The 25,459-nt window shown below is 41.4% G+C and overlaps 1 protein-coding gene across 3 annotated transcripts in view; it reads left to right on the top strand.

Moving 5' to 3' along the window:
• Adgrv1 (adhesion G protein-coupled receptor V1) overlaps positions 1-25,459 on the top strand; it is a 580,259-nt gene that overhangs the window by 94,026 nt on the left and 460,774 nt on the right. For 2 of the 3 annotated variants that reach the window (XM_039103389.2, XM_039103390.2), the window contains 10 exons: positions 816-896; positions 2,167-2,306; positions 4,815-5,424; positions 8,084-8,299; positions 8,780-8,995; positions 9,734-9,978; positions 11,189-11,370; positions 12,148-12,962; positions 15,279-15,488; positions 23,094-23,224. In XM_039103389.2, coding sequence (XP_038959317.1) covers positions 816-896; positions 2,167-2,306; positions 4,815-5,424; positions 8,084-8,299; positions 8,780-8,995; positions 9,734-9,978; positions 11,189-11,370; positions 12,148-12,962; positions 15,279-15,488; positions 23,094-23,224 — 2,846 coding nt within the window. Of the gene's footprint in view, positions 1-815; positions 897-2,166; positions 2,307-4,814; positions 5,425-8,083; positions 8,300-8,779; positions 8,996-9,733; positions 9,979-11,188; positions 11,371-12,147; positions 12,963-15,278; positions 15,489-23,093; positions 23,225-25,459 lie in introns of those variants that run through there. The other variant, XM_039103391.2, reaches the window with a different exon arrangement.

Genomic DNA, 25,459 nt, shown 5'->3' with positions numbered 1-25,459 from the left:
TGTGGCCTGCTTTTCATATCTGCCTTTCATTTTTGCTGTTCTTGTCCTTCCTTTCTTTATAAATATTTTGCAAAATCATGGTTGGCGCATACGGTGTATTAGATATGAAAGTGTAACTACTTTATATTGGTTATAGCTCTCGTATGTTCTCCAGGCAGTATATATTTTATTGTTTTAACTATGTTTTTAAAGCTTTGTGAGATATCTGTAAACTACAGTGTTCTTTGTAGGCGAGAAAGCTGGGATATTGAGGAAAGTGCAGTGCTTTGCTAACTGTATACAACTGGCATCCCTCCTAGACAGGGCTAACATAGCCTGATGATCTAAGACTCTGCTGACAATGTCGGTGTCAAACCAACAGGGCAACTAAGTTTGAGGGTAGACTGGTAGGGTCTGAGTGTGTGCATGGGGAAGTGTTAGCAGCATTTTGCTAGTTTTTAATTAGTTGTGATTAACAAGGTATACTTCACTGGATTGTAAATCAAAATGTATGGCTATATACACAAATATTATCAATAATTTCAAAGTGCTACAGATTTATATTACTATAAATTGCAAAAATCTCCAAGATTATTTAAATAATTGGACATGGATGATATTAGTTACTAGTGGAGTCTTTCCTAAAACTAGAAAGACTTAGCAATTTCCTACATGATGCTGCACATCATAATTCCTGATGATCTATTATCTATGGAAAATGAACACCGCTGAGTGGCTCTTACTGTCTTCTTTACTTGCCTTGTTTTAAGTGATCTTAATTTTCTCACTGTGTTGCTGTGTGTTGTGTGCGTTGTCTCTGTGTGTCTCTTGTGAAGTGTCTGAACTTTTTAGGGTTGATGGCAGTGGTAGTGGAGAAGGGGACACGGATTTCTTCCTTCCAGCTGTTCGCATGCATGGTAAGCAGCTACCCTGCGGTCTCTTACTAGGAAGAGCTTCTCATTCCAGAGAGCAATGCTAATCCCTTCCTGTCATCTCCTGTAACTAGATGGTCCTTTGTGTGTTTTAACCCATTAACCATCACAACAGCTTTATGAGGTATGTTCTCTCGATGATGGAGACAGAATCTCATTCTTGCCTGCTTCTAATGGACAACACTCTCCACTACATGGACCTGAAGTCGTTTGCTGACTCTGAATGGATAGAAACTTTGTTTGAATGCCATTAAAATGAATGATTGTTGAAAATACTTTCCATGGCTTTGAATTTGATTGACGGAGCATTGGTATTTTCATGTAAAATCTGTCCCACTTATTTTCTGTACAACAAGAAACAAATTTTTATATGCACAACTTCATCAAAACAAGTGAGAAAAATGAGAAGGAAATGAAGGGAAAATAAGTTCCCAGTTAATTACTGTTAAACAATTCTGAAACAGATTCAGATACAGATCGCTTCAGCTTTTTACCCAGGTTCTTTCTCATGCATGCAGAGACCATTTAGAGTAGCTGCCTTGTGACAGATCGCACCGTCCAACCCTCAAACGCTCCCTTTCCTAATGTCAGAGTTTGCACGTTGGCCTCAGAGTGCATGCTGCTACTGCTACTCCTGTTGGTTCTAGTGCCCATCAGTACTCCGTGTCATTTCTGTGTGTGACTGTTGCTTTTAGGGTTGTCCATCTTTTTGTCTGTCTGCAGGAATCACTATAAAAGCGCTAGTTAGGAGGACTGAATGCTACTTTAGGCTTTAGCTTTTTTTTTTTTCTACAAGCATGGATTGTTTGGGATTTAATCTGATCTATAATAGGATGGAAAAGTAGGCTTAGAGGGCACGTTGGAAACCCTGACTCTGCATTTGGATCCATTAAAGTCCTAGGGGCACCTCTGTCTTAGAGAGTTTATAGTAGGTTTGTTTGATGCCCTTGAGAGGTAATCAGAGTTGTGGGACACATTCCTCCCAAGCTTTGTGTGGGAGAATGCTCTTTCAGAGAGAAAGGCAAAGGAACACAAATTCCCCTATTCATCTTCAAGCGTTGCCCAAGCAGAGAGGATCATAGAAGTACAAATATGTGTGGCGACCATTGGACCCACCTTCCTTTCTAAAACAACTTAGAAGGAACTCCATGAATAGAAAGCCTTTACATTTTTTACAATTAGTTATTCTTTGGCTTTTGGGTAGTTTATAAAATAGTGATTAACCTCTTTTTTTCCCATTTGTGGGAACTTGCAGCCAGTCTAGGAGTGGCTTCCCAGATTCTGGTGACCATTGCTGCCTCCGACCATGCTCATGGGGTGTTTGAATTCAGCCCTGAGTCACTCTTTGTCAGTGGAACTGAACCAGAGGATGGATACAGTACTGTTGTATTAAATGTGAGTACTTTCTGAGACGCCTCCTAATTGCAAAATGGTGTAGTTTATCCGTAGGGCGTGCTTCTTCTTTTGTTTGCTTTTTTTCTGTAAAATGGTGTTAAGAGTGAGTCTAGGTAGGGCAGATTGCTAATTAGTGACTTATTGTTAATGTGTGGTTGCATTTACATGTAAATTTGCTACTTTGAGGAGCCTTGACCCTTTAGAGAATATACTGTGTTATATTTGGATTTCTGGAGGCAAGGCAGACTGGCATCCAAGGAAGAGAACATGGACGTGAGACATGGGGTCATGAGGATTTCCGGGAAGGAAGAGGGGAACTTTGGGGATGAAGAGTCTGTCTTTATGTTTGTTTCTGTGCACTGTGGGGTCTGAGACACCAGTGGATATGGTGCCGGGATCTCCTTATCCAAAGCTTCATCAGTCAGCTCAACTTTCCAGCCCGGAGCTTCTCAGTCAATCGCAGGTCATTACCCTTCATGTTGGACTTTGGCTAGAATTCTCCTTCAAGTTTCTGCATTAGTTCTCATAACCATGGTGAAAGACCCTCAGATTGAGGAGACTCTCGCTCCAATCCTGAGGATACCCACCACCCCACAAACACTCGGGACTCAGTCTTGATGTAAAAACAAGAGGTTTACTTTGGGATACCAATGCATTGGGGCTCGACACGGTCCTCACACAGGAGAGATGTGAGGAGCCTCGAACAGCAGAAATGTATGTTTTATATAGTCATTTAGGATTACACAGTTTCTTTAACTCAGCTATTTTGGTGCCAAGGATAACTGACCAAGCAGATGTTTCTTGTCCTGGAGTTCCTGGGACAAGGCCGCAACCATATCAATGCAGCCATTTCAGTACATCTGACTTGATATATGTTTTCCCGTCCTGGGGTTCCCAGGACAAGGACCAAGGATATCTGACTTGGCAGATGTTTCTCTCCTGGAGTTCCCAGGACAAGGCTATAGCTATGTCAGTACCAAGGACATCTAACTTGATATAGGTTTTCCCATCCTGGGGCACAATCTATAGTGGTCAGTCAGCTTCCCGGGAATGTTTCCTGCCTTGTAATTGCCCTGCAGTAAATATGTTCTATACCATCTGTTCTTATGGTCGGGCAGCTTCCTAGAGAGTGGATGGGAATGTGCTTTCTGTACTTTCTGGTCTATTGTCAATGTCTATGGGCTAAGCCAGGGCCAGCTTAAAAGATTCTCATTCTTAAGAAATGGCTGCACTAATATCAAAGGGGGATCTTTCAATGGCAACAAACACTTTAAAATCTCAGTGGCTTTTTAGAGCAAAGAAACATTGCCTGGGGAGGGTGGCTAGTGTATTCAATGATTTAGGAAGTAAGGGGCCTTTCCACGAAGCCCGCCCGACAGCTTGAGTTCAATCTGTGAGCCGACATGGTGGAAACAGAACTGACTCCTCTACAGTCTACTATGGCACACCCCCAAACCAGCAAACAAATGAAATGTGTGGAAGTTGTTTTTAAACAATTTGTTCTTTAAAAATTAGGTTCATGGTGCATACCCACCGTGAGGTAGCAGAGGACGCTGGCTCATTGATTGCTTCAGGAAGCAAATATTGCTTATCTTTGTAGAAGTGTGGTTGGGAAATGTGAGTGCTGAGAGGGAAGGGATTTATGAATATCTGTAAGTGAACTGCGTGCCCATAAGGCCCTGTGCCACTTCACCAGAGGAAAAGGAAATCCCAAATATTTGTGAGTAGTAAAAGTAGTATTAATACTATTCAGTCGTGTGTGTGCCTGTCCTGCTGAGTTCTAGCACAGACATAGAAGGTTTTTACAGATAAATGGCTCCCTCAGTTCTCTCATTTCCATGTAACAATGAGGAAAGCTGAGGCTGGAACATCCTTCTGTACTCATGTGACAGACTTCATTTTGTCCCTTTGAAATCATTGAGTAATCTGCTATGGAGTTCATTGAATAATTACTTAGGACTAAAAATCCTGAGAAAGGATGATCCTTTAATAAAATTGTTGCCTCATTTTACTTTGAGTTGAAGACAATATTTATACATAATAAATTATTATTAGGATTATTATTAGGATTTCTTTAGAACACATTTAACCTTTCATTCTTAATATATGAAAGCATTTCTTCTAACTGTACTTTGTTGTACTTTGGGTCAATTATATTGAAAATAACTTTTTTTCGGAAAATGTTCTTGGTCTGTTCTTTACAGTGGAAACACATCATTTTCCGTAAGTATAAAGAGTATCTCTTGCGTGTGCATAAGGACAGTAACTCACATCCTACGGTTACTGAGTATTTGCTATCTAGTCTGTGGTTTTCCACCCACTGTCACCTTTTATATGCCATCAAGTTAGGGGGAGGATGTGTACAACCTCTCCCTCCAATAGTTTTATAGTCTTGAAAACTTAAAAAATTAAAAGACAACTTAGAATTTAGCCTGGCACTATCATTGTGTACTTAAATTCTTAAGTTGGTGTGCCAGTTTCTCTCTCTACATCTTAACTCTTTTACAGGTTACACGGGCTCAGGGAGCTCTGTCTCCTGTGACTTTGCTTTGGAAGGTGGACTCGGACCCGGATGGGGATCTCGCTGTCACCTCTGGCAACATCACGTTTGAAGTTGGGCAGAGGCTTGCCCACATCACTGTGGAGATACTGGCGGACGAAGAGCCAGAGCTAGACAAGACACGCACCGTGTCCATCCTCAACGTGTCCAGCGGCTCCTTGGGAGTTCTTTCCAGTGCCACATTGACAATATTGGCTAGTGATGATCCCCATGGGGTGTTCATTTTTCCTAACAAAACTAGACCTATTAGTGTTGAAGAAGCAACCCAGAATGTCACGTTATCGATAATAAGGTTGAAAGGCCTGATGGGAGAAGTTGCAATCTCATACGCCACCATAGATGATATGGAAAAACCACCATATTTCCCACCTAATTTAGCAAGAGCAACTCAAGGAGGAGATTACATATCAGCATCCGGATTGGCTCTTTTCAGAGCAAATCAGACTGAGGCAATGATCACTATTTCAATCCTGGATGACGACGAACCAGAACGGTCAGAATCTGTGTTCATTGAACTTTTCAATTCTTCTTTAGTAGACAAAGTACAGAATCGCCCAAGTAAGTATCTATTAATGTGTTGTGAAAGTTAGAGATAAGACTGTGGAAACGAAAACCCAAATTTTTTATGTAAAAAAAAACTATAAGGAAGGTAAGATTAAGGGTAAGTAAAACTACCTTTATATGATTTTCTTTATTTATTGTATGTGCTCGTGTGTGCCTGACCGCATACATACCAAATGTGTGCGGGTACCTGAGGACGCCAGCAGAGTGCATCACATCTCCTGGAACTTAACTTACAGCTGGGTTGAGCTGCACACTTGGACCTGTCTTCGGGTCTCTGCAAGAGCAAACGTTCTCAATTACTGAGCCATCTCCTTAGCTCCAAGAATCTCTGAAAGCAATGCTTCCTAAATGATTTTCTTTCAGACAACCGGAAAGCAGGCATAGATTTTTCCCTTGGGAATCATATATTAAAAAGCACTCATGCCCCCAAAGTGAATTTTAAAAACTTCTGTGTAATGATTATATGGCTGACCCCAGTGCTGTTTTGCTTCAAACTATTCTGCCGACATTGTAAAGAGCTCCTAAGTTTTCTTGTGGCAGCACTGTGAGTGACTTCATTTTGGTACACTTCTAACAGATGTTCTAATCAACAGATGTGTGTAAGGGGAAGAGATAGGGCTGTGCAACTGTAAACAGTGAGCGTTGGTGGAATTACAGGGGCTAGGATGCGAGGCTCGAAGGTCCACATTCTATAATATACTGCTGTATGGATTAAGATCTCTCCTCAGCAAGTTTGCTCGCCTTCCCTGGGTGAAGACTATGAAGTGACAACAGCCACACTAATTATAGCTGAGGACAATAAAGGCGATTTATGATTGCTGACGTGAAGTCTTCAGGTTAATGATTTCTTATGAAACATTCCTACTCTTTTATAAAGATAGATTCAGGATCAGTTCTGACAGCCAAGAAGTTGAAATGGAACTGAACAATTAGTCTTTTAAAGTAAGAATTATAAAGATCTCACTGTTATTCCACCAGTTTGCAACTTGCTGAGATTGAAATAAACAGCAAATGGAAGACCTCACACGGCAGTGGCGTGGATCTGCCCATGCCGAAGTCGGGTAACCTCCTTCCAATGTATCATGATAAGTTGGTGGGCGTAATCTTCCAAAGCTCCCTTTTCCTGATATAATTAGGAAGTGATAGAAGTGTAAATAATTTTTATTTCTAATGTGGAGATATTAGGGATTACATGTGGTACTAGATGTAAAAGCAATACAGCATCTGTTTTGCTGGAAGCATAGTGTCAGCAGTTATCAGTAGGACGGCATGTGGGGAGAACCTTCGTGCTGTTGGGATGGAGGAGTGGTCACCCTGCCATCTATAGAGCAATGCAGAACAGCTGTTATGCCGGTAAAGGTGCACAGCCAAGAAGGGTGCAGGGGAGGAGAGGGAGAGACAGACTCAGACTGTAAGAGACAAAACGAGTGTGTAAGGTCTGGTAAGCCTTAACTTTGAATGTAGCCACCAAGGTTTGTGAGTGGTAGAGGCATGAGAAGACTTCAGAGGAGGGCGCCCACCTGTGTATTACTGCAGGCATTACATGTGGCTTGCTGAGGTCTGCACATTTGAAGGTGGGGGGAGTATGAATTTTTATAGTTTCTTGGTTATGTGTCACAGACACTAATATCACAGGTTACTTCATTGATTTCTTTGTGGCATTAAGTCCTTACTGTAGAAATGTGTATGTGTCCGTGTGTATATATATTAATTATATACAAATGTAACAAATTTCTGTCAATTTGACACAAGCTACAGTCATCTGAGAGAAGTTCTGTTGAGAAGATGCCTCTGTAAAATCAGGATGTAAGGCATTTTCTTAATTAGTGACAGATGGGGGAGAGCCCAGCCCATTGTGGGTGATGCGATCCTGGGTTCTCTAAGAAAGCAGGCTGAATAAGCCTCGAGGTGCAAGCCAGTAAGCAACACCCCTCCATGGCTTCTGCATCAGCTCCTGACTCAAGGTGCTCACCTGCTTTGAGTTCCTGCCTTGGCTTCCCTTAAATGGACTATGCCTAGGGGTGTGTGAGCCAAATAAAGTTCCTCAAGTTGCTTTTGGTCATGGTGTTTCATCATGGCAATTGTCATCCTAACCAACACATATATTCAATACAAATATGTCAGCAGATGAATAGAAAAACAAGATGTGTGCATATTATTATCTGCATAAAGGTAATATTAATTGAATAAGAAATGAAATTGTGTTTGCGACAAAATAGATGAAACAGGGGGCCATATCATCAGTGACATAAGCAATGCACCAAAAAATAGTTTTGTGCTGGAATTCTGTTTAACAATGTCACAGCAGTGATCTAATTATAATAGTGTAACTTTGTAGGCTCTTAGTATCTGATTAATGCTATACAACTTGATGGCTAATTACACTTGGATCAGCAGTTTCTCTAATGCTTATTAAGATATACTTACAGTGTAACTGTTCCCTTGATAATGTTTTTAATTTCTAGAATATATCTTAAAAGATGGTGGAGATTTCCTATTTACTTTACTTTTGTATTTCCAATGCTTAAATTAGGACTGACAGGTGAACAGATTTAAACATAGGTAGGGAGAGACTGAGAAGTCTATTGGATTCTTGACGGCGGTTAGCCGGATCTCAGAAGTCCATTGTGTTAATCTTCTTAATGTCTTTCAGTCCCACATTCTCCACGCCTTGGGCCTAAGGTGGAGACCGTGGCCCATCTCATTATCGTTGCCAACGACGATGCGTTTGGAACTGTGCAGCTGTCTGCACCGACTGTTCGTGTAGCCGAAAATCATGTTGGCCCCATTATCAATGTGACTCGAACGGGAGGAGCATTTGCAGATGTTTCTGTTAAGTTTAAAGCTGTGCCAATAACTGCAGCCACGGGTAAGAAAATCCTGGAGAGGAGCGGTGACGCTGTGGGCTCGTTTATCCTTTAGGCTCTATAAGGGACATCCATCCCCCTTCCCTCCCTAAGGTGGTCTGCAGCTGCTGCATTTCACCCAGCTTTGTGAGGAGGTCGCTCCGGCTATGTCGATAGGGATGCTTGCTTGTGGCATCTGGACGACTGTATAGCTTGTCTTCTCACTGACATTACAATTATTTCATCTCACTTTTTATGAGTGTTTATCCACGAATCTCCCTGAGGAATGTTATTATTTTTCCGTGCATGTGAGGGAATGAACATGAAAGCAGGAAGATGTCCGTTATCAAACACACACGTGTTTAGTTTGAGAAATAAGACTTCTTTTTTCAAATGAGTGTATCTAAACATCCTTCAAAAATATTTCTCCAAGTGTGGGGCAGCACTTCCCTGGTGTGTGGGGTGCTAATTCTGAAGCAAGCTTTCACATTTGTCCCTTTCAGGTGAGGATTATAGTATAGCGTCATCGGATGTGGTCTTGCTGGAAGGGGAAACCACTAAAGCTGTGCCGATATATATCATCGATGACATCTACCCTGAGCTGGAAGAGGCCTTTCTTGTGCAACTGCTGAATGAAACAACAGGCGGAGCCACGCTGGGGCCTCTAAGAGAGGCCGTCATTACCATAGACGCTTCTGATGACCCTTTTGGACTGTTTGGTAAAGACTAATTTCTTTTTCCCTTTTATTTAGTCTGTAAGTCATGGAATCTTTATTTAAGATTGAGTTGACCAAGGTAGTCTTGTTGGTTAGTGTTGGTTTTGTTTTTTAGTTTTGTTTTGTTTTTGAGGTATTACTACGTATACATAAGATTCCTGGCATAGGTTAATGGTTACCCAGGAAATGAGAAATCACATTTTTAACAGAGATACTCAAAACCTGTTTGCTTTTGTGTCAATACTGGCTCCTATATATGTTCTATAAATTCTTTGAGTTTTGGGAGACAGTGTCATGCTAACTGTGACAACTGGGCTATCCTGAAACTCGACACTGTCTTAGCCTCTTCAGTACCAGATGATAAACATGGACTGACTATATGCCTGGTTTTTACTTTAACATAATTCTTTTAAATGGTTAATTAACAAAATTTCCACTCACAATTGGGTTTTTAAACCTTCTGCATAATGTCAGCCGGGAAGCAAAGTAGCAACTACCTTTGTAGTCCAGGCTGGCCCTGCAGTGGCTGCAGCACTACAGGACACAAACCTGTCCCCCGTAGGCATCCATGATCTGCTTTTGTTACAATTAAAAATTGCAGGCAGTCTTGCCCAGCTTGCCTCACAGCTACTGCTTATGGTTCTTAGCAGGAGAATCCCTTCTCTCAGAGGCCCCAGCTTGGTCTTGGTTTGTCACAGTTTCACCTTGTGTCTAAAAACAACTGTTCTGTCTGCCCTTCAGGTTTTCAGAATACTAAATTTATTGTAGAGGAACCTGAGTTTAACTCAGTTTGGGTAAACATGCCAATAATTCGAAATTCTGGGACACTCGGCAATGTTACTGTTGAGTGGGTTGCCACCATTAATGGACAGCTTGCTACTGGCGACCTGCGAGTTGTCTCAGGTAATGTGACCTTTGCCCCTGGGGAAACCATTCAAACCTTGTTGTTAGAGGTCCTGGCTGACGACGTTCCGGAGATCGAAGAGGTGAGAGGACTGACTAGTATAGAATGACGTACATTGTGCCTTGTCTCGTAGAGTGACTATGTTGCTGTGAGAATGGCGAATGCATGCTGTCTGCAGGGGTTCCCCAAAATGGCAGTCTGAAGACTGTTTTACAATACACAGAAAGAGGAACAGTTTTCCTAGAATGCACGGTGCACAGGCCACCTGGCCAGTTTAAGACGGTTTTCGTGTGTGTGTTTATAGCGTGTTTTAGAACACTTCTGCTAAGTGATTGTATGCACGTATGTATGCATGTATATCATAATGATGCAACATTTGTTTCATATCATTTTGGCTGTGTCTCTGTCCCCTTCGGAGTGTGAGCTAGGTGTAGATTGTGATTCTCCACAGACTCGAGCTCCCACTCTTCCACTATTGTAACAAGCATACTAGGTCCACCTTCCCGGTATTTCTCGTAATGGAAATGCAATAGGGAAGTTGGCTAATTACTAAAATTACTAAAAGTAATGTTATTTTGTGAAATTCAAGTATTAATGTCTAGATCTCATATTCCTTTAATAACAATTTTGTTTAACTGCATATGAAGTCTATAACACTTTTATTATTGCTAATTGTGCCATTGTTCATTTTAAAAATATGAACCATGCATTTGTACGTTTAGTACATGTAATACATTTTCTTCTTTCTAAACTTAGATGACATTATGCAACTATTCTTTAAAGTTTTGTTGACAATTTCAAGTTAAGATAGTATGGGTGAGACCCAGACAGATTCACTCACCACTGAAAGGGATATGTAATATTCCCCTAAGTAAGAAAAGCTTTGGTTACGAAAGTCATACTATTACAATGATAAACACAGGTTCATGTCTTTAATTTAAATTTAAAATGTACTTACTTGATTAGTTTTATATTTACTTAAAATTTTAATATTTAATTATTAAAATTATCTTACTTTAAATTAAAAATTTTAATTAAAAATAAAATTTAAATTTAAAAAACTGATTCTTATGACTAAGTACTAAGAGATTTGAACAGCTTATGCATTATTTATGTATTAAAAGTTAATTGTGTATTATTTTGTTATACGTTAACTTCTGAGTGTAATGGGCAGTTTCTTCGGGCTCATTTGCATTTCATCATAATTTGTTATTATGTGGATGTGCTTGGTATTTTCCTGCATCTATCTCAGAACTGGGACTCCATTAAGGAAGTTTTCACTATGTTTTTAGGTCGTCCAGGTGCAACTAGCTGCTGCCTCTGGTGGAGGTACGATTGGGTTAGATCGTGTGGCACACATTGTAATTGCTGCCAACGATAACCCTTACGGTTCAGTTGCCTTTGCTCAGTCCATTTATCGTGTGCAAGAACCCCTGCAGAGACATTCCTCTGCGAACATAACTGTCAGGAGGAGGTACGCGCTCTGCTTGCTGCGTCTGTAGGAGTGTGGGTTGGGGAGGTGTCCTCCTCTAACCTAATAATGTAGAGTCGTATGTTGTTAACTGCATAACTTACCCCATAGCTTGATCTAACACGTTAGCTTTTATGTGTTGATAGAAAGACTTAGTCATGTTTATTAGTTAGTGAAATTAGGATGGCCTTTTACACCATTGTGCTTTTGAGCTACCAAAATCTATTGGTTTCCTATGTAATATGTTCTAATTAGAGTTTGAATATTGTTTCCTTTTAAACTCGGATGTATGAAGGGTGGACTTTTAGGTTCTGTTTTCCTTGCATTTCTTTTGTAGGGAACATAATGTCCACTGGCCTCCCTCAGAAACAGAACAGAGAGGGTTGAAGGACCTGTAGCAAAATAGTCACGTTTCTATAAATGTATTCATTTTGCTGTCATTGTTATTTTTTGTGAAATCTAATAGTTAAAGTTCCGTAATTAGGTCTGGGAACTCTGAAATGGATACAACTTGCCTACCTTGCAAAATATTTTCATAGCATGAGTAAAAGTGAGCCTTACTGGTTGAAAACTAGGCAGCATAGTTAACACCAGAAAATAAAATGTTGAAAGACAAACCCTATTAAGAAATAAGCTTGTACTACTTGGGTTAAACTGGTGTTTGAAATATTACTAACAACGCTTCTCAAAGCCACAGTGGGCATTGTCTGTCCTCTGTGTGCAGCTCCCACATTAGTCTGAGTGCTTAACCTGCTTTTCCTCTGTCCCTGCACATTTCAGCGGAGGACACTATGGTCGCCTGCTGTTGTTCTACAGCACTTCTGATATTGATGTAGTGGCTCTTGCAGTTGAGGAAGGTGAAGAAGATGTGTTATCCTACTATGAATCACCGACACAAGGGATGCCCGACCCGCTCTGGAGAACTTGGGTCAATGTGTCTGCAGTGGAGGAGACACAGTATACCTGTGCCACTTTGTGTCTCAGGGAACATGCCTGCTCTGCCTTTTCAGTTGTCAGTGGTGCCGACGGACCGCAGTGTTTCTGGATGACCTCATGGGTCAGCTTAACGGTGAACAGCTCAGACTTCCAGACCTACAAGAAGAACATGACTAAGGTGGCCTCTCTTTTTAGTGGCCAGGCTGTTGCCGGCAGTGACTATGAACCTGTGACAAGACAGTGGGCCCTGATGCCGGAAGGCGATGAGTTTGCAAACCTCACTGTTTCTTTACTTCCTGATGATGTTCCCGAGATGGACGAATGTTTCCTAATTTCTCTCCTTGAAGTTCACCTCGTGAACATCACAGACAGTTTTAAAAACCAGCCAACCATAGGACACCCGAGTACTTCCACGGTGCTCATAGGACTGAATGGCGATGCCTTCGGAGTATTCGTTATGTACAGTGTTAGCCCCAATACCTCGGAAGATGGCTTGTGTGTACAAGTGCAGGAACAGCCACAGACCTCAGTGGAACTGGTTATCCACAGGACAGGAGGCAGCCTGGGGCAGGTGATGGTCGAATGGCGCACTGTTGGTGGAACAGCTACCGAAGGTTTAGATTTTATAGGTGCCGGAGACATTCTTACTTTTGCAGAAGGTATGTCATGGTATAGAAGTGTTTCAGCACTTCTTGCTAAAGTTATCTGAGGCAATATCATGCTGATGTTCCTGCCTATTCTTATTTATTTAGAGACGCAGTGTGGTTTTGGAAGCCATAGTGATTCAGCTTATAAATGGTTATCCTAATAGACACAGGCTCGCATGACCTGTATGTGTATGTTTTTAGTTTGTTTTTAAAGGAGACATCTAGGGAACATGTAAATTTTATGCCTTTGTGCATGGTGACTGTGGCATTCATATGTCAGAAGCAATCACAAGACAGGTTCTTATTTTATAAGGGAAGTTACAGGAATGAGCTATGGATACACAAACAAATGTGTTGAAGAAGCAGTGCTACATGAGAATATAACGTTTTCAAATGCACCAGATAATACAGGGTAGAACGTCAGTGAAAATTTTTAAATAAAAATCACCTGAAGTTTGAGAGTTGTATTTATTTTAAGGTGATCTTTGCCGTCGATTATTTTGCTGTGGTACTATTCTTAAACTTGTAAAAGAGTGCACAGAATTTCTCATAAGTGACGTCTGAAATGCAGGAGAGTTTAATGAAGATTGTCTTCACATACTCAATCTTAGTACTAGTTGGGTATGATATTTAAAATTGGGGAAGTTCATATTTTAGTTTGGTATAGAAGTGGTAATTTTAGAATATTTTTAAATCCTGAATTGAACAATTACAAAAACTCACAGTTAATTTTTTTTTGCTCCTGATTGAAAAAGTTACACATATTTATAAGAAACTCAGAATATAAACTGGATAAAAAATTTTTAATTATTAGCAATTCTGTGTCTCGGAGAAGTTCACTCTCTGTTTATATTTTAATGCACATACATTTTTGAAACTAGTAACTATATATGTAACAAACTTTGAAAATATCTAGTAAACACTGTGTTTGAGAATAAAAATTTTAAATGCCTTAAAGTTGGCTGGAAATGCAGTTTAGTCAATACAATGCTTGTCTAGCATTCACAAAGCCCTGGATACAAACCCTAGCACCATGTAAACCGAGGTGGTAATATTTGCATCTGATCCTAGCACTCAGGTGATAGAGCCACAGGAGTAGGAGTTTACCATCATCCTCAGCTGTATGCCAAGTTTGAGGCAGTGCTGAGCTCCATTAGACAGACCATCTCAGAAAAAGAAAATGAAATGAAATGCTAGAAAACATTTCTGCGTGGGGAGGTGGAAAGGAAGCTGGTTCCTGAGCGGAAAATGGCAGATGGTAGACTGGAGATTGGTGACATTTCCCGTTTGAAGTGAGTAACAAAAGTGTAACAAGATAGGGGATAAGGTTATAAAACAGGAGATAAAAGTTATAGATAAATTTCTCATGGCTTAGATAAGCATAAAGGACCAATTATAGAAAGCAACTGCACTATACACGTTATTAGATTGAATTATAACTTTAGCTTCACACAAAATGGACTTGGTTTTGTAGCTAACTTAGATTACTAGGTAACATGCAGTTTCAAATCAAGGTTCTTGGTTCAATGCCCAGAAGCATAAGGAGGGAGAAAACAGAACGATGTTGTATTGAGGATGGCAATGCTGTGGGATCCCTCATTTTCATCCTCCATTTACAACATGGAAGGGAACTAAACAGGGTTCCCCATGGGTGAACCTCAGAGGGAGGGCATTTTGTGGGATGTTCCCCAGTGCTTTCTTTATTAAAGGAGCACTGTGTCAAATACTGCCCCTCTTCCCCTACTGCGGTCTTCTGCTGTCTCCTGGCAACACATCCTGGAAACTAGTCTATGATGCTGCCACCTCAGCCATCCTCCCCAAAGCAATTGTCCTCATGAGGCTGTCTCAGCTAGAGCTTGTTGTCCCTCTGTGCCACTTTACTACCGTCCCATGGGTGCCGGTGACATGTGAGGGAGATGTAGGGATAGCCAAGACTATTCACAGTAATGCCCTAACAGGACTGAGATTATACTTCCTTGGAAAGTAGGAAACTACTTGTAAACATGACTTTAGCACTCTTTCCCAGGTCATGATCATTTTTGACAGAGACCAGGGAGTAGACCATGATTCTCTGGAATAGTTGTCCCCACTGACGTTCTACTATTCAGTGTCCTCTCTGTAATATGCCCACACTGAGATTTTTTACAGCACTTTGGATTTCAGAAAACGGGTAAGAGGCACAGTTTGATGCGATGGTTACACTGTTGATCACAGCACTGAACTCTTACACTTGACACTGTTTTACTTATCTTTTAAAATTAAAGGTTACTTTGGCCTTTCAGGTTGGTATTTCACGGATTCAGCTTTAATTCTTTTAACTTTTTCAAGGTGAAACCAAAAAGACAGCCATTCTAACCATTTTGGATGATTCTGAACCGGAGGACGAGGAAAGCATCTTCGTCCGTCTGGTGGCCACGGAGGGTGGAAGCAGAATCCTGCCCAGCTCTGACACAGTTACAGTCAACATCTTGGCAAACGACAATGTGGCAGGAATTGTCAGTTTTCAGACAGCTTCGAGATCTGTCATAGGCCACGAAGGTGGGTGCCACTTATTATTGAACACATTCTTTCTTGTTTCCACAGATGTGATTCTTTGTCTCATGTTCTGAAGCCTCTGTTTTTTCTTTTCTTTTCTTGTTGAGCTGCTGTTTTCATCTGTGTAGCACTTTGTTTAGAAGAGGGCGGGGCCAGCAGTATGCACTGTCTAACCACATGTGTGAGCCTCACAGGTACTGTGATCGAGCTCACATATAACGTTCCCACTGCTAGAGTTGCTGGATGCCTCCGTGCTAGAATGCTTGGGTTTCTCCTCTGCTAAATCACGACACAGTCCATACCTCACTGTTGCTGTAAAAAAAATAAATAAATAAAAAAAAAGTATGGTTGTCTTTTACCCCGCTAGGTCTGGCACCGCGGTGCCCCTAGATATCTGCTAGATATCTTGGCGGAAACACATCCCAACTCTGTGGTGGCCCAGTGTCTCCAGCCGCCGCACACTTTCCTACACTCAAACCATCACATAAAAGAACACACAACACAATAATCTTTGACCCAGTTGGTAAGATATAATTGTGCACCTGAACATACAAAGCCCAGGACCATCCATCCTTTAGGAACATTGATAACAACCTGTAAATACACATTTTGGAATCTTAATGTCAGCCTCCATCGTCCTGCCACAGCTTCTCGCTCTCTCTCTCTCTCCCTCCCTCCCTCCTTCCCTCTCTCCCTCCCTCCCTCCTTCCCTCTCTCCCTCCCTCCCTTCCTCCCTCCTCTCCTTTCTGTTCTAGTCTCCTCCTCTTCCTTCAAACTTCTCTCCCGTCCATCCTTCCTTCTCCTCCAATGACAGGCCTCCTTCTATCCTGTACCTGCCCCTCACCTGTACTTTACAAATTCAATAGGGAGAAGTTTCTGGTGAAGTCACCTGATTCCTGAGTCTGTGAGTAGGCCGCTGTCCTTGGGGCAGTGGAATTAGCATCAGAATACAGATAACTCCAGGGCAAACCACAACACCTCACAGAGGTCTTTGGGAAGTGAGCTGTGAATTTGAAGTGCATAATATGGGTTTTGGCCAGAGTAGTATGCACATTTTGGTACCTATTTTTATTGAACAGTAAAATATTGAATGTTAGGGAAAATATTCATAATCGGTGGATATTTTAGCCCCAGCTTTGTAGTTTACTATGTTTTATGAATAGTGTGCTGTGCTAGAAAGCCTGTGACAGTGTTTATTTTAAACACTACAGTTTCCCTACATCTTGAGTATTCTGTCTCAGGAACAATCTACTTTTTGTTTGATTCAAATATTACAGTGACAGTAATTACCTTTGAAAAAAATGTTTTGAAATTAATGAAACATTACAGAATGTCCTTCACCACATAGTTTGAATCCTATTTTTAAATATTTAAAAACAATTCTACTCTAAGGACTTAGGAGATGAAAATAATATGGCTCCTATACATGGTTCTCTTGCGAGGAAAGCATAAAGCTCACACACACACACACACACACACACACACACACACACACACACACACACACACACGTTAAACGACATGACAAAGCCAAGGACCTAGTTAGCGGCTGTGCTGGAAACCTAATGAATGTTAGTTAGAGCGCATCTTCTGTCTCCTTACTGGATTCCTACTTGCAAGTTTGCTGAACTTATCTAACCAAGTGAGCCCTTCACTCTTTGCTCTTGTTAATGGTGTAGACTTTCATCTTGTCAGCTCAATAATGAACAAGAGTAACTGATAAATTGTCATAAGCATACAGGAAAGACAAATCGCTGGCAAAGTTGATTTGTAGTGTAAATTAGAACACCATCACAGGAGTCCTTAGGAATGCTGGCAAGCTTATGGAGTGTTACCTGCGTGCTGGGTCCACGCCCATCGTTTCCGTGTTTCAGCAGCAGCTCTGTGCGATGCTTCCTGTGGGATCTCACACACGCGGAAGTGGAGACAGCATTTGAGGTCAGCAGTGGAACCTCCACAGTGCCGGAGGCCAGGGCCTATGTGATGGCGAGTTCCATGGCAGAGACTGTTTTGTATCCACTGCAGAACCGGACAGTGTAGGAAACGGTAAACACTTGAAGTGGCTTAAATGCAGGATTAATAAGTCTGATTAGTGCTGCCTATATGAAGGATTTGAAGGAAGGAAATCAGAAGGAGAACCTTGCTCTATCTCTAGAGATGGAAGCTGGATTTTCTTGGATGTTTTGGACTGACAAGAAAAGCTAATTGTCAGGATGGAGCAGCAGGCTAAGGTGCTAGAAAGAAAGGTTTTGTGATGGGAGAAAGGGCAGAAAAGACCCAGGAGCAAAACCACAAATAGATATCCAAAGGATCAAAACCAGCAGTGATGGCAGAATGGAGGGGTAGGTGGGGGCAGAAGCAAGCAAGTATTTAAAATGACTAAGTGACTTAGCCTCCCAGAGTACTGGGTTTAGTCCAAGTTCCGCCAAAAGTTTCTGCTGTTAGCCTGTGACAAGATGAGAAAGTTCATGATGGTTTCTACTCTGCTGTGATAATGGTACCGTATCTGACCCCATCAGGACAAAGAACTTGTGGCTTCATAGGTCATTGCTCCTTAGGTGGAACTTACTAATATTATTCCACTCAATACACTTAGTACTAAGTGAACTCTCATCGCTGCTATACCCATAGATTAGAGCATATCTCAGCCCTCATCAGAGAAGCTTCTGTGTGCAGTAGACTGTGTTTACTACAGAGAACTACAACTGGCCAAGGCACAGAGAGATTTCTGAATGCTCAGCCCTACATGGGACATCTGTATAATACTCCTTTCCCCAAGGCTCGGGATCACCATGGCAGAGTGGACAGAAAGAGTCTAAGAGCATGAGGCTGTGGATAACTGAAACAGAAGTGTGTTCTGGACACAGCAGGGCAGTTACACGTGTGAATCCACACTGATTGTGACAGCTGCAAGTCCTCCGTAAACTCACGTCAGCTGAAATGCCATCAGGAGGAGGGGAGGTGGGCGTGGAGTCCTACCCCTGCTTCAAGAAGATGAATCAGTTTTCTTTTTGGCTGTGTCTCCTGGCAGGTGGACCACACTCTACTGGATGGCCACATACCCAAGCATGTTTAACCATTACTGACTGGACTGCGTGGCTTTCTTTTCATTCATTCATTTTTTCCTATTTATTTATTTATTTATTTATTTATTTATTTATTTATTTATTTTTAAGATAAAGTTTGCTATATGGCATTGGCCATCTTAGAACTCACTCTAAGAGCAGGCTGGCTACATACTCACAGAGATTCACCTGCTTCTGCCTCTTGAGCTCGGGATTACAGTCATGTGCTTCTGTGCCCTGCTAGATTAGTTTTTATAAGAAGATACAAAGCTGAGTGGGCTAAGATGGGGAGGAAATGGTGGAGGGGGGAAAATACAACCAGAATGCAATGTATGAAATTCTCAAAGATTTAATTAAAATGTGTATTAAAGAGGGTATAGACAGCCAACCTCCTCTTACTGTTTTTCGTTTGTAGGACAATTATGTCCTATCAGTAACTCCACAGTGCTTAAGTAGTGTTATGAATAGCGGGTGGGGGAGCCATAAAGGAGTCGAAGGCTGCACTAGCATCTTAGAGAAACCGCAACCCTGGCTTCTCAGACCTTTGGGGGCTGAATGAATTTCACCTGAAAAGAAACAGTGACTGTTTTACTTTCTGACTGTCACTTGTATCTAGCAGATACAAAAACGAGTGTTAATCGTTAAATTAAATTAATTAGCAATTAAGTCCAGTGAGAAAGTCCAGTCTGAGTGTGGTCTTACAGACTTAGGGAAGGCTCTTAGGCAGTGAGCATTGGTGTAGACTGATGTCCAGGGTTATGTTGCATGGCCAGCCACCAAGTCAGACAGTTGCTGGAGGAGCAAACACACTCTGCAGAGCACACTGTGAGTGTGCTTTCTCAGACAACTCTGCACAGAAGAGGAATTGGACCTAGGAAAGTCATCAGAGCATACAGAGGGTTTCCAACCTCTGCCTTTCCGGATCACAGTTGAGCCTGTGTGAGTACCGAGAACTGCTGTGCTTGAAAAGAAAAGGCCACCCAACCCCATTGAATTTCAGGGATCTTGTCTTTAAAAAAATAAAAAAAACAATCAACAAGAACAACAACCATAAAAAAAAGCAGTTTGGAGACCAAAATGAATTTCTTGGGAAAAAAAAAAGCAAACTTGGGTGGTAAGTGTAGATTTACGAGAACTACTTATGAAAGATCCCCGAAGAGAGACTCTTACTCAAGTCTTGGGAAATCGCGGACCCCAGACACAGAGAGACCATTTTGGATGTATTAAGCAAAGGCGAGGTTTATTACAGAGATCTATTACGGAGATCTCCGGGCTGACACGTATCCCGCGCAGGAGACAGAGGTGTCGACCCCGAAACTCAAAAGTCAGGGGTTTATATAGGGAAGGCTAGGGGGTTTGGCGCGGTTACACACAATTGGCTGTTTCAAACAGCGGCGACTAATTTCTGGCGCGGCTATAAGTGATTGGCTCATTTAAACATAGCAGTGAGATCACAACACAGCAGAAGAGTACATGCTGACTGGAGTGTACAGGATTTTAGAAGCTAGGGGCTTATCAGGGCTTGAAGGACATCTGGTTAAGGTGTGGCTCTGAGTAAGCTGGGGGAGGTGCCCTCCTGCCAGATGGTTTATGAGTCAGTCCTGATAATTCGGGCTGGTTTCTGCATTCCTTTTCTTTATCTTTATGGTCTGTTAGTCTTTGTGGCTGGGCGGCTCCCATCATGCCTGGATTTGCCTGGGCTTGCCTTTCACAGTTTTCAGCCCTGAGTCTGTGAATTTTGAAACTTACTCTTTTAATTTTATATTTTTAAACCTTAAATCTGTATAATTTTCCTTTCATTTATAGTTCTTACAATTGTCAGATTTTTTTTTTTTTGAATGCTAAGGACCTTCAGGAGCTAGAATTCATTTCTGGAATTATAATAGAAAAAGCAGAATTCCAATATTTCATGTAATCACCATATTTATTTATTGAGAATAATCTGCATTGTCCCATAGATAGTCTTCAAACTTATTCTTTAAATGACCTTCAAAATAAATGCTCAAACACCTGCCTCCATGTGTCCCCCCACTTTGGGTCGCCCTCATGTGTCCTCCCATTTTAGGTTGCTGGGTGGACTTCATATCAGATGATTTCACCACTGATGCACAGACCCTGGTGGGTTGAGGGGCAGGTGGAATCACGTCTCACCAAGATACGGAAGGTGGTTCAGGACCCAGGAAGTGTTAATATTTGAAAATCACAATATGTTTTCTCTCAGGCTTCCTTTCAGGTCTTTGCCAAACCAGGAAGACAAAACCCTAGATCTGCTTTTCCTTCTCCCATGTCTGTTCTTCGAGTCCCTCCTTGTGAAGGTTGCCTCTGCGATATGATGTTTCATTTCCCAGGGGACAATTTCAGTGGCTCTTGGTCTTCTTCCTGAAAGAGGCAGAACCAGGTGCTTCAGTTGCATTACAGTTTAGAAAAGTGTTCATGCTATTCTTGCTCCTGACACGATAAATGTTCCAAAGACTTGTGAGACTGTATGGAGAAGAGGTTCCCCTTCCTTCTGTAGGAGTATCAAATGTCAGTTTTTAAGCCATGTTTCTGCAGACAGGTAATTTCCACAGTAGACAGTACTTCATATGAGGCGGGTTGAAAGATTGTTTTCTTTTACTGTCTTCCTCTTCTGTGAATTTTATTTTATCTTTATCACAGAATGGTGCCTTTCCCCCAAGTCTTTGTATACAGATTTAGAATCTCAGTCTTTTATTATGAGTACAGGATCCCCTTCAACGCGGACAGTCACGGCCCTGCCCTTTGTTTTCTTGCCATTCGTGTTCTTTTTGCATTGTTTGTACTTTATTCAATGACCAGTGTTTTTGAATTCCTGTCAGGTTTTGTGGTTTTGAAACCTTGTCAGTCCCTGACGCTGCCTGTGAAGTGTGTTGCTAACTGCAGAGCTGTCCCCTTGCCTGCAGCACAGAGGCGCTCTGTAAGAAGCCCTGCATGCTGCATCCAAGAGGAGCCCTAGGAGTTCCTGTTGGTTTTTGTTCCTGTGGATTATGCAAATGTAAAACATAAAATGACGTTTAGGCTATTATGGCTGATTGTGGGCTTGCCATTATACTTAATTCTTTGAAGTACTCTCTTCACGATCAGCAATCCTCATGTGTTAAACAAGAAGACATTGAAAGGCATAGTCTACTAAAGTAACTGGGACCGAATGCATTTGTATTAGAATAATGCATATTTAAAAAATATTTCTGGTGTTTTTACCTTCTGATATTTCCTGACTGTCTCCAAATAATTCATTTTACTCAAATTTTGTGTTGAGACTTAGCAATAAAATTTTATTTTGTTTGTCGCATAATTTTAAGTTGCCTTAAAAGTCATGGTATTTTAATTTTAAAAAAATTCTCTAAAAAAATCCCCTAATTTGAGGCCTGAAGCTGTAGCTCACTGTCCAAGTGTTCTCTTAGCATGTATAAGACCTGCATGGTAGGATGGGAGGGGTCGGGTAGGGCAATACCAAAAGTATAAAACAGATTTAGGTCATTTATGTTTATAAGTTTAGAAATTCACTAATTTGAAAAGATTATTAGAACATGGTGTTTATATTTCATTTCTACTCTTGTTTGAAAGGTTAAGAGATAACTAGTATACACAAAGCTATTTTTAAAATGGCATTTTTCATGAATAGGTACTTGGGGGGTTTGACGTTATTTTTGTGTTACAAACTGCAAATAATGATGGGTTCCTAAAGCTTTTCAAAAGAATGCTTCTTGCCATTTCATCCTAACTTTAATGAGGTTGTCCGTGGTGTATTATCACTTGTGTTTATCACTATGCAGAGTTAGCAATCGGAGCACAGTGTTAAGAGGCCATGTAGCCATCAGCATAGCTCCAAGTAGCTTCCTTCTTCTCCCTTTTAACAGTGTGAAAGAGATGACTCTGATAATTTTCATTTTTATAAAATGTTACATGTTGGTAAAAGCCAAGGAAGGAAAATAGCTATTCAGTTATTAGGGAATGCTAATGTAACCATGGGAAATGCTGACGGACAGGTTTGGCCCCTTTCCTTGTATCTCCTTTTATAAATCCATGCTGCTATATGTAAGTTGCAACCTACAGAAATGTGATTTTCGGGTATTTGCAAGCATTTTTATGCATACGTCGTGTAAAATCACATTGCTTCCTAGTGTAAAGAGTTTGTGTCCTTGGGGGAAACGAAGGAAAGAGTTAACTGGTCCTGACTAGTTTTGGCTGTGACTGTAATGTTACAGGACCCCTATGTGTGTTCTGGTGCATGCTTTGGAGTGTTCCAACTTCTGCTGCTTCTTCCTGACGAGAGTCTTTTGTACTGTATCTTGTAATTCCTGAAGTTCTACCCACAGCAAGTATTTGGAAGTAGGGCCTCTGTGCTAATGAATGGCAAGCATGTGTATTCACATGCTAGAAAATTCACAGCACAGCACAGAGCTCTGTCATGTGCTGGGAACAGGACCTGGAACGGAGGCATGCTTGGGTTTGGATTGTGCTGACTTTGAACACGCAGTTCATCCCCATTAAGTGCTTGTTCCTTGTATTCTCTCTCTTGCAGGAGAAATGTTGCAGCTCCATGCGGTAAGGACAGCCCCAGGTCGAGGAAATGTCACTGTCAACTGGAAAGTTACTGGACAAAATCTAGAAGTCAATTTTGCTAACTCTACGGGACAACTCTTCTTCTCTGAGGTAGCACTCTGAGGAAAAGCTTCGCCATACATTTTCCAAAGACAGTGCAGCACAGTGAGGAAGACAGGGTAGAAAGCGAACGCCACCACATCGCATTGGTCATTGTTCCTTTCACTTCACACCTACCTAACTTGTGCTCTTCATCGGTGTATTTAACTTTTGTGGTCTTTTCACTTGCTTTGATGTTGGGCCACAGCCCAGCTGCTGTCACCTCCTGTACTGGGTTGAACATCCAATAACTGGAACCCCTCACCATTAGTGTCTTCTCTTCACATTTTTCTCTATCACTTGAACAGAGAAGTCTTTGTGTGATTGCTTTCTCATATACACCAGTCACTGTTTAAGATTTAAATTGACTGGCCCAGCAGTCAAAATGTCGAGTTAGTACTTTAAACCTGGTTTGTTTTTTATTGTATATCTTTTAATTTGCATTTCAAATGTTATGCTCTTTCCCCCACCCAACCACCCACCCCTTCCCACCTCCCAACTCTGACATTCCCCTACACTGGGGTGGGGGGGTAGTCCAGCTTTGGCAGGACCAAGGACTTCTCCTCCCTTTGGTGCCCAACAAGGCCATCCTCTCCTGCAGCTGGAGTCATGGGTACTATGTGGATGGTGGTTTGGTCCCTAGGAAATTTGGTATTATTTTTATGAGGTTGTAAACCACTTCAGATCCTTTAATCCTTTCTCTAACTCCTCCAATGGAGACCCCATTCTCATTTCAATGGTTGGCTGCTAGCATTCGCCTCTGTATTTGTCATTCTCTGGCAGAGCCTCTTAGGAGACAGCTATATCAGGCTTCTGTCAGCATGCACTTCTTTGCTTCATCAATATTGTCTAGGTTTGGTGGCTGTATGTATATGGGCTGCATCCCCATATACTTTGAATGGCTATTCTTTCATTCTGTGCTCCAAACTTTGTCTCCATATTCCCTCCTATGAATATTTTTGTTCCCCCTTTTAAGAAGGACTGAAGCATCTGGACTTTGGTCATCCTTCTTCTTGAGCTTAATGTGGTCTATGAATTGTACCTTGGGTAATTTGAGCTTTTGGGCTAATATCCACTTATCAATAAGTGCATACCATGTGTGGGTTTGTGTGTGTGTGTGTGTATGTGTGTGTGTGTGTGTGTGTGTGTGTGTGTGTGTGTGTGTGAGATTGGGTTACCTCACTCAGGATGATATTTTCTAGTTCCATTCATTTGTCTATGAATTTCATGAAGTCATTGTTTTTGATAGCTGAGTAGTACTCCATTGTGTAGATGTACCACATTTTCTGTGTCCGTTCCTCTATTGAAGGGCATCTGGGTTCTTTCCAGCTTTTGACTATTATAAATAAGGTTGTTGTGAATGTAGTGGAGCATGTATCTTTGTTATATGTTGGGGCATCTTTTGGGTATATGCCCAAGAGAGGTACAGCTGGGTCCTCAGGTAGTTCAATGTCCAATTTTCTGAGGAACCTCCAGACTGATTTCCAGAGTGGTTGTACGAGTTTGCAATCCCACCAACAATGGAGGAGTGTTCCTCTTTCTCCACAGCCTTGCCAGCATCTGTTGTCACCTGAGTTTTTGATCTTAGCCATTCTGACTGGTGTGAGGTGGAATCTCAGAGTTGTTTTGATTTGCACTTCTCTGATGACTAAGGATAGTGAATATTTCTTTAGGTGTTTCTCAGCCATTTGATATTCCTCAGCTGTGAATTCTTTGTTTAACTCTGTACCCCATTTTTAATAGGGTTATTTGAGTCTCTGGAGTCTAACTTCTTGATTTCTTTGTATATTGGATATTAGCCCTTTATCAGATGTAGGATTGGTAAAGATCTTTTCCCAATCTATTGGTTGCCGTTTTGTCCTAATGATGGTATCCTTTGCCTTACAGAATCTTTACAGTTTTATGAGATCCCATTTGTCAATTCTTGATCTTAGAGCATAAGTCATTGGTGTTTTGTTCAGGAAATTTTCCCCAGTGCCCATGTGTTAGAGGCTCTTCCCTACTTTTTCTTCTATTAGTTTGAGTGTATCTGGTTTGATGTGGAGGTCCTTGATCCACTTGGACTTGAACTTTGTATAGGGCCATAAGAATGGATCGATCTGCATTCTTCTACATGCTGACCTCCAGTTGAACCAGCACCATTTGTTCAAAATGCTATCTTTTCTCCATCGGATGGCTTCATCTCTTTTGTCAAAGATCAAGTGACCATAGGTGTGTTGGTTTATTTCTGCATCTTCAATTCTATTC

This window comes from Rattus norvegicus, chromosome 2 (genome assembly GCF_036323735.1).
Source record: "Rattus norvegicus strain BN/NHsdMcwi chromosome 2, GRCr8, whole genome shotgun sequence".
NCBI classification, from domain to species: Eukaryota; Metazoa; Chordata; class Mammalia; order Rodentia; family Muridae; genus Rattus; species Rattus norvegicus.
Note: the sequence above shows the minus strand (reverse complement) of the source record. Positions and strands in the feature narration are given on the sequence as shown.